Consider the following 9,885-nt stretch of genomic DNA (forward strand, 5'->3'; position numbering starts at 1 on the left):
TTAAGGCAAATTCAGTTGCTTTCTTCAAAGCACTGGTAAAGGTAGTGTGGTGAGTGGAAAACCAGAATAAAAAAATTCTCCAAATAGTCGATTTTTTTAGTGTATTTCCAGTTTAATGCTGCGGATAGTATTTTCTTATTAACGCTTCTGTCTTTGCAGCCTTGGAGTCTATTTTCCTCTTTCACCATGGAACGTATACATGAACTGCTATTTGATCTGGTAGATCAGATTAAACCCCAAACTAGCAGTAACATTTCTAGAAATAGCTCAGTGGCAAACATTAAAAGCAGGCATTACAGGTTGGACAGAAATTTGTCCTTAGTCTGTTTCTTTTATTTGCATGTGTCTTGTCTTCTCTTTCCTAACCTAAGTTAGAGAGTAATGAAGAATGTTATTTCCTGTGTCTGTTTGGGAGGAGGAGGGGGAAATAATCTAATTTGTTTTCTGCCTTATGTTTTTGTATCTTTTTGTTTTTAAATCAGGTAAATACTATTTCTGTATACCACTTTGTATTTCCATTCCTCGAACACTACCTGTAAAACAAAACTTACTGTTATTTTTATAAAGCCTCTTGCATATAAAGTGATGTACAGAGCCTGCTCCCCATACACAGAGTAGGAGGAGTAGTGTAGTGGCAAGTTTATTAATATTTATTTGAGTAGTTAAACCATATAAACATATACCTGTTCTCTTAAGTGTGTTTGAGGGTGCAAAATAGGATGGGTGATGTCTTTGTTCCTTCTGGTGTGAACACTGCAGTGAGGAACTTAGATGGATGTTTTCATTCCCTGTCAACTTTGTCTCTGGTTTCTGGTACAAAATACCAAGACAAGAGAGAAAAAACAGTCTTGGCATAGCCTAAGGTCTGAGTGTGAGTAGCAGGACTTCCACCTGATTTCACTGCAGTCCTTGAGCACAAATCCATAGGAGGAGCTGTAGAGCAGATAAAATAGCCGTATTGTGAACGGCTTGTGGATCAAAGCTCTGAATGATCTGTCTGCTCTTTACATAGTAGAGTGGGCAAGAGCTTAGACTGGCCTCTGCCATGGAAGGAAGAAGTCCCCTTGGGAGGGAGTCACACTGTTCTTTTTTTTTTTTTTTTTTTCCTTTCTAAGGCCCATCTGCAAGTGTTGAAAAACTTTAATGGGCAGGTGCTGAAGCCCATTAGCAGTTAGTTTTAAATTTCTTGTCCCTCCATGACACTTCTGTTGGAGGTCAAGGGCGTCTGAAGACTGAAGTAAAGATCAGTAGCCCTCGTGCCTTAGGGTGAGTGTCTGCCGTCTCGCTGGTAGGCTTACTTTGTTAGCGACCGCTGTTGAGATCCAAAGTGGCTGTGGTGGAAGTTAGTCTTGAAGACGTTAAGGGAATTAAATGTTTCGGCATTGTTTCAGGAAAGTTGCATTGTCTTTCAAACACAGACAACGTTCATAGGATTGTTCTACTTATTTCCTTATTTGTTTCTATTTAAGTAGATATGCGACTTCTGCTTTTCTTCCCCCCCCCTCACTCAGCATGCTCTTTCTGTGCTCTTTGGGCTGTAACTGTATGGATGCCTTTTTGCTCTTTACAAGTAGCGTGGAAATCCCGAAGTGCAGTGTATTCTTTTAAGTGTGCAGCAGTAGTGAGTTTGTACTGAGATGCAGCCTAATAACTTATGCGGTTTTGATCTCTAATATGTATTGAATGCAGTATTTTGTGTATTTCAGATGATAAAAAAGATATTGACCATGAAACAGTGGTGGAAGAACAGATCATTGGAGAGAATTCTCCTCCAGATTATTCGGAGTACATGACAGGGAAGAAACTTCCTCCTGGTGGAATACCTGGCATTGACCTCTCAGACCCCAAACAACTGGCTGAATTTGCTAGGTAAGTAGGAAGAAAGGATCTTTAAACTAAGATGGTTTTGTTTTCACTGGTTTAATGATGAAACTGTTAGGCAAAATAAATGGCAGATTTAGTATAGTGCATGTTCCATTTAATCATTTTTTAACAAGGGACTTAATGCAGAACAGAGTAGGTGATGTCATGTTAAAATATCTGGGGTTTATATTCAGCAATGAGTTCTTCAGTTCCTGTTGGGTAAGACAGGACCTAACTACATTGATAGATTGCATCTTTGACGTGACAGAATGGGTGTTTCATTTCATGTGAGTAGTCTTAGATTCTTCATCACCAGAGGATCTAATCAGTGAAATGCTGTTGAGTAGAAGAAAGCTAGACACTACAGTATTTACTTTGTAAAGTCACTTACTGTTCTTTTTCACTTGCTTCTTCCTTCTTAAGCTCTAGGTCTTAAACTTCTTTTTAATGGAGCCCTGTCTTGCACTTTCAAGTGCCAGGGTAATTGCAGTTTCGCACTTGGTAACTATACTGGATTTTCCTCTTGTGAATGAGAATTGGCACTCGTTTACATATCACTGCGGTGACCTGAGTGACAAGGTGACTTTTACTTTCAAAGAGAGATGAAGTGACAGAAGCTGGGAAAGTGTCATGTGTCTCTTCCCCCTCCCTCCCGCAGCAGAGCCCCTGGCTCTGGTATCGAGTGATCAGGGCAGCCGCTGGCCACCGGAGGGCAACCGTGAGGCCACCAGAGAAGTCTGCTATGGACAGCGTTCACTTGGTCCCCTTGTTTGTGTGCGTGGGCTTGTCATTGCCAAAGGTGCACTCCTCCACTCAGTGCACGGGCAGCGTTAGTGCTGGGCTCTCCAGATACCGGAGCACAACCGTTAGCAGCTGCCTTAATCACTTCCTCCCGTGCTGAAAGCAAAACGTGTGTGAAGCTATGCTCATTTTCATTTTGTTACCAGCTGGGTATTCTTCAGAGCTCTGGTACACAATTCTTAGAGCAGTTGGATGGACAGATGTTACTCCTGGGTCAGCTAGCAGAGCAGAAGTATGTTCTTGGTTTTTTACCACTGCTGTTTTTTCAGCTAGTTGCTGGATGGCAGGGACTGTTGAGACAAGCTCTGCTCTGGCTTCTTGGGTAGGTGGATCTTTGTGTCCAGTGTGTGCATCTACTCTAGTTTCACCTTTTTGATCTTTTTGCTTTATACAAGCTTTTCCTGTTACTCTTCACTGCGTTTGTACCGGAGGATTGCCAGAACAGGCTTGTCCCACAATTATTTTCAGTAAAGCTGTTGAACTATGGATTTTGAAGGCTCCTAGTTAAGATAGTTTTTTTGCAGGGCTTGCTCCCTGCTTCAGCCTGTCTGATGTGGAAATGAGTAAGAACACATCACTAACAACTGAAAACTGAGTTTTATCTAAAGTGGTGGGTAGTTCTGGCTATCGATATTGTTGATACTTTTTTTTTTTACTACTCTTGATCAAAATGATTGTGTTTTCCCCCAAGACCTGCTGAAAGGTTAATGCAATTTTTTTTATGAAAGCAAACATTTAAGTGATACTCTGGAATGCACATTGCATTCTAGTTTTAAAATGTTACTTACACATTTTGCTTGTTAGGTGCTTGGATTGGTATTCTCAGTTATTTCAAAACATGCTGAAACCTTTGATTCTATTGAACATTTAAGTAATGAATAGGTATCTTTTGTTAGGAATTTTAAATGACTTCTCATAGGGTATTCTCCATGCGAATATTGAGTATTTTTCTTCAGATTGGTTTGAATACTTGAAATGGTTGCCAGGGTTTGGGCTTCTTGAAATGACCAGATTGCTTCCATCAGATGTGTGTGTGTATTTCCTGATACTGTAAAATGCACTTCATCTTTGGGTTTTCTGTTGAGAAAATAGTGGCAGCTGGCAGTAATTTTAAATTACCACTTTTTTAATTCATGGCAGAATGTTCTGGGAAGGTCTAGAGCTAGAATTGGCAGCAGATGATGGAAAGATTGATTTCTATATCTAAAGTCTCTTTTCTGTTAATACATACCTGTACAAGCAATAAAATGTAATCCATTTCAGTCATAAGACAAATACATGATGGTAGAGGAAACAACTTGGGGGTATCACTAAAGGTGATTTACCCCCAAGTTTCTCAAAACCTGTGAAGAATTTTCTCATAGCTTAATTGTAGATCCATGAGAACTTCAAGTATCTTCTCTTTCTAGAAAGGTGTTGCGATTTCTTGGGCAGAATAGATGGTGGTTAAACTTTTACTCTTGCCTTAAAAAAGAAAGAGAAAACTGTTAGTTACTCAGTCATTTAAGATCCAGTGTGCATAGCTGAGGCTGAAGAATATGGGTGTATTAGAATTTGAATATTGCTTGCTAAGATCTTGGTCCGCTTGCAGTCAAGTCTGTTGAAGGGTCTCCTTTCAGGTAATAATATGAATTCAAGGATTCCTGTCTACAAGCCTGTTTTTATACTGATCAATTGTCCTGTTGATCTAGTTTGCTCTGTGCAGTATCACTAGAAACCTTGCATGGCAACTGGAACCAAAAAACTGGGTTTACATGTACTGGAGTTGGTTTTGAGGATCCTAGGAATACAGTTGTTCATGCTAAAAGAATCTGTTTGCTTGGTGTAAAATTCTCTGAAAGTTTCAATCAGTTTGTCACTTCTCTGTAGCTGTATTCTGAAAACTTTGAGCAGCTGGTGAAGTTGAAACTTACTTTTAAACTTCCTACGTAGCTTCATGTGCTGTGAGCAGGGTTTTGAAAAACAAATTTATATTTTGATAACTTGGAAAAAAAACTGTGCACAGTCCACCTACAGGGAAGCCTGAACTGGCTATGGAGTTGTATGCTAAGTGTATTTTGTGCAGTTGAGAGCAACTTATTTTGAGCTGCTTTCCTGTTTTCGTTATGGTAGTTGGAGGAATCTCACTATACCTTTGTAGAAACTAGCTATTCAGAACCAGGCTAGATGCACTGTTTATAACCAGCGTTATTTTGATGAAGGATAAATTGACTGAGATATTTGCATCGATTCTTAGGAACGAAGTTTTGAGGTTAAATTTAAGCAGGCAAAGCTTGAATTCTATTGGTAACAGATTTCAGGCAAGGTTCTGGAGTTCTGAGCGTGGTCTGGTTAGTGAGAGGTAAGGCAGGGGGTAGGGCTGGTGCCTGAAGTCCTCTGTAGCTCTGCAGCTTTAAAAAAAATAAAATTTAAAACTGTAGTGATTCAGCCTGTGTCGTGGACAGGAGTGCTGCTCAGCTGCTAGGTGGCACTAGCAGAGCGAGCAGTTCTGCTGTCTCTTGTCATACCATTGTCTTTCACTGCTTTTTTTAGTGCATTTGTTATTGAGTCATGGAGCAGGAATCCGGATCCTTTAACTGGAACTCTTACAGTTATTCCTGGAAAGGCTTTTATACATTGTAAAACTATTGAAAACGCTGTGAATAAACAAGCTGTGTCAGAACATTAAAACATGGTCAGTAATGCTTAGACGAATGGCCATAAACTATACCTGGTTGGGCAGTTTATTGCCTTTTACAAATGGTTTCGTTCTGTCATAGGACTTGTGCATTTTCTCTAGTACCCTTTAGAAATGCAGTGAAACAGAAAAAATGGATTTCTTTTAGGCAGTCATATCAATGTGGAATGTTAGTTGTGAATGATCTGCTCAGAAGGAAATAAAACCTAATAAACCTAACCACATTCCCATTTGATACTGTTGACTAGAAACCCCTTCAAGTGAAATAAAATGTTTAATCCAAGTCTAAATTGATTACAAGTAATTCTGTAGTTAGCTGTGAAGAAGTCATAACTGCTTGGTAATCAAAGCTTGGGTAAGTAGCCGATGTATTTCTGGTTGTAGCATATGGCAAATTCCCTCAAACGAAGCTATAAAAAAGGATATCCCTGATTGCCTTCTTCCTTCCTCTTGCCCTCCAGACAGATGCACGGCTGAACTGGCTAAAGGCAGCAGAATACAGATATCAGTAAAACCTAAGAAATATGCTATAGATGGGAAATTTGCACAGTAATGGGCCCTAGTTGTTAAAACTTTTCTGCTCCTCAGAGTACCTTTTCGGAAGGAGAACCATCATGAAGACTGCTCTTCCTTCCTATCCACTTTCCAAAACTGACAGAAAACAAAGGAGAGGAAAACTGCATTGGAGTTTGAAATTGGACACCCTTCTTAAAAGCGACAAAGCATTCTGGTCACCTAGATTTAGGACCTAGGCCTCTTTATAAGGTGTACATATGCTTTTGTAATGGTTTGGCTCTTGTTACAGAGAAGCTTAAAGGGCAGTAAACTGGCAATTGTTTTACTCAAAGTGGTGTTCTGGGGAAGGGGAGATGAGATCTCTTGCTCTGTACCACACTGCAAAGGTCGCTGTCTGTTTACACATAGGATATTCTTCATAACTGGAACAAAACTAGTAATTATTTTTGCCAGAATCTTGGAGTAAAAGAGGACTTCTATGGTATTTTCTTACCTAACTATGATCAAAGCATGGTAAAGACACTGCTGTGGGCTCATTTGTAGGTAGATTCCCAGGAGACCTTGTGCCGCTCCTTTTTTGTCTATTTATCCAAAAGCTAGTCTAGCCAGTTTTGGTTCTTCAGCACAAAGGAATTCCTGTAGTAGCGTAGGGCCATGACTCTTAACGTTACTTCTGTCTCAGCAGGGCAGCACAAGAGGAATGGCAGAATGAGTAACAGATAGAAATGGTACTGACACTACGGATAGAGAACAATTTCCTCCTCTTCTAACTATTCTTAGGGATGTGTTCATCAGCCCTGGTGAATATCACTACTGGTAATCACAGACCTCTAGGGTTTGTCAAGGGGGCTGCCTGAGAGAGTTAATGCCATTTAGGTTAGAGCTGTGTATAGAGGGAGAAGAAAGGATGTAAGAACAAGTTTAACAGATGCAAAAAGGGGATGACAGAACAAGGGGGAAATTCTATACTGTTCATTGTTTTTTGATGTGGGGATTTCCTGTTCCTAGCCTTAACACTGCTTCTGTGGCTGATTTTTAGAATTAGATCTGTCTACCAGAGAATAGGTTGTGGAGATTGACAGAGGTTTGGGGGTTGGTTCTGTCAAGGTACAGTTCTTTTAGTTCAGTTGGGTAGATGAAAGGAGGTAGTTAGCTGTTACTTTCTGATACTGCACAGTGACAGAGCTGCTTTCTTTGTTTTGAGGAACTGAGTGGTTTAATATGTGTGACTTCGCTCAGTCGTCTTTATGCATGGACAAGAGTGTGCTTTTACAGAGCTGGTTCTGTGAAGCTGTTGGGTGGTGCACCTTCCAGCTCCCTCTGCTGTTGGCTGTTCCCTCTCCCCACCCTCCTGATAACAACTTCACAGACTTAGCCTTTAATTGCAATGTCCCAGTGCCTTGGTCCAGAAGATACACTTGCTGTTTTTTTCCAGTTAGCTGGTCTGCTGTTGCTACTGCGGGGCATGGCCCATATAAACTCGCTGCAGAAATGCAAATTCTGGTCTTGCCGTGTAAATTGACTTTCTGCAAAGGCAGCTGTTTCAAAAGTTCCACCGAGGTATTGCTGTGTGTGTGGTTGTTTAAAACAGTGGTATGTGTTAGAGTTCTGGTTTTGATTAATGTTTCAGACTAAGAAAACATGGATGGAGCTGGTAGAGATGCTCTACTGGGTGATAGCCAAAAGTCTGACCACCAGCAAGAGCTACCTGCAACAGTGTAATGAAGACCAGCAGCTCAGGTTCTGGTCTGATCTCTCCTTTTGCAGAAAGTTAGTTTTAAAGTAAAACCAAAATCTTTTCTCTAATACATTTGAATATGTAGTCTTTAAATTCTTCTTTGAGTGATTGTCCATATGGATTACACAGCCTTGTGAGCAAGGTGATGCTTTTGACAAACTGATCTGTCATAGCTGTCCATGGTGTACGTGCCCTCGTGCCTTTAATTCAAGTGTATGAAGGGCCCAACAGCTTCTTGCTGCCTCTGACACTGAGATACACAGCCTGGATGCTCTTTACCTCCTTTCCTGTTAAAGAGTCTGTGTCTGTGTGCTTGTATAGCTTGGTTGTCTGGAACCCTATGCTTATGCAGTCATGTTCCACATTTTCAGCTGAAGTTGCCCACTTGCCATACTGCCAGGAGAAATAAAAAGATGTAAATGTCCACCTTGATTAACTGAACTTTGTCATTTTGTAGTTGGTAGTGCCTAAATATTTTTATGTTTGAGTATACTGCTGGGCTGGTACTTCTCACTTTAGAAACAGAGCTTGAACATGAAAAATTCAGCTTATTCCAGTATGGACACTCACAGTGTTACGTGCCTGCTCAGACACTGAACTGAAAAATGTAAGGTTTATGCTGAAGCTCCAGTCTGTCCCATGTCTGGCCGTCCGGTTCTGCTGCCATTTGTTCCTCAAGCTTCCTGGCTTCATTTTACTTCTTCCCTCTCACTCTTCTTCAGCAGCCTGTTACAGATGACGCTGTTGAAGCATTTCTTTCTCAAAGATTCACGTAGTACCAGAGGCAAGATGTGAGTAATGAATAGGATTTAAGTGTAAAGAATGCAGGCACTGCCCACTGAAGTTGTTTACCGCATCTCTTGTTAGCGATTTCTTTTCTGTCTAGTCTCTCTTTACAGGTGGTCAGTTAAGAAACACAGTGGTTTTGTGCATTCTGATGATGTCAAGGACACAAATCTTGGGCCTAGCAGTCTTTTGCTTTGTTTTTTTGGGAGGCTGGAGGAATGATTCAGCCAACATTTGATAGAAGTGAAGGAGGTGTTTTTTGGCACCAGCTTTGTCCCCTAAGGGTGTTTGTTCTCTGGTGGCATTAAACTGTGGCACTATGTTCTATCGTGTCCCATGTTGTCAGAGCATTCTTCTATGTGTCCGTTTTGGAGTAACAGATGGTCATTGTTGTGCCTTTTCCTTCTGTAAAAATCAGACATAACAAGGAGAATCTTACGCAACAGGTAATTGAAATTGTTCTGTAGTGGTGCTGTAAGAAAGCTGTTGTGTGCACGTGTTTTCCTATAGCCTCAGCACCAGTAGTACTGGCAGTCTAGAACCTCACTGGAGAGTGTAGTCAGTCAGTTAATCCAAATCACTTGTTTGGATTGAGGCATTTAATGTTTTCCTCAGTGAGGCTGCATAAACTAAACACAGCACAATCATTCTGTATTCCAATTCAATTATAAAAATTAAATTGGATGGTATAAATTAAATCTAATCAAAAAGATCATCTAAGTTGGTCTGTAATCGTGGAAAAAGAAAACTTACCAGGAGAATTAATTTAATGGAGAGGCTGATCTACAGGAACAGTTTCTTGTGTTCAGGGTAGTTCTGCCCTTAAATTGATGGAATGTTTAGGTGCACTGCTGGCACTGGTGCAGGAGGAGCTTTGCCAACACAAATACCTCACACCCAACTTCTGAGAGCCGTTAGTGTCTGTAAATGAGAGGATTGTCGGATACGATATTCTCCAGCTTTCATATTTCTGTCATGTCTGTATTTTTAACCCTGCAGGAGTCTGCAGTGTTCTTCAGCTGGCGCTGTACATATTCAATGTAGCCTGGAGATGCTGAGCCAGCAGGATTTTCCTAAGCCTTCACTTAGAGGCTGCCTTTTCTTCTTCTCTCCAAATCATTGGGTTTCACTCTTGTGCCTGTGAAGTGGCTGTAAAGTACTTTAGTCCCTGCGTGATCACTTGAACTGTGCTATATCTGCAGTACTGAGAGGAGCCAGGTTGTTTGAGGGACAGATGATAGGCCACAGAGCCATAGGAGGCTTTCCCATCACATACGGCTATTCCCTGGATCCAGTCTTCAGGACTTCTCAGGGTGGTTTTTCACTGTTCTTTCCTGAATTCAGCCTCACAAGGCTTTCCACAGCTGTTCTCTTATTTGTGCGCATGAAGGAGGCAGCTGAAACAGCGGATTTTGGCCATACACAAAGGAATGTGACAGTACCAAAGCAGCCTGGACCCTGCCTGCAAAGAAACAAATTATTATGTCATTGAATTGGAGGGATA

The 9,885-nt window shown here is 41.0% G+C and overlaps 1 protein-coding gene across 1 annotated transcript in view; it reads left to right on the forward strand.

Moving 5' to 3' along the window:
* Window positions 1-1,689: 1,689 nt before the first annotated feature.
* Window positions 1,690-9,885, forward strand: part of LOC104512444 (transcriptional repressor protein YY1) — a gene marked incomplete at its 5' end in the record, with an annotated part of 14,796 nt that continues 6,600 nt past the window's right edge. Inside the window, one exon of the mRNA XM_010155422.1 lies at window positions 1,690-1,869. Within this exon, the coding sequence (XP_010153724.1) occupies window positions 1,690-1,869 (180 nt within the window). The remainder of the gene's footprint in view (window positions 1,870-9,885) is intronic.

This window comes from Eurypyga helias, unplaced genomic scaffold (genome assembly GCF_000690775.1).
Source record: "Eurypyga helias isolate BGI_N326 unplaced genomic scaffold, ASM69077v1 scaffold26717, whole genome shotgun sequence".
NCBI lineage: Eukaryota > Metazoa > Chordata > Aves > Eurypygiformes > Eurypygidae > Eurypyga > Eurypyga helias.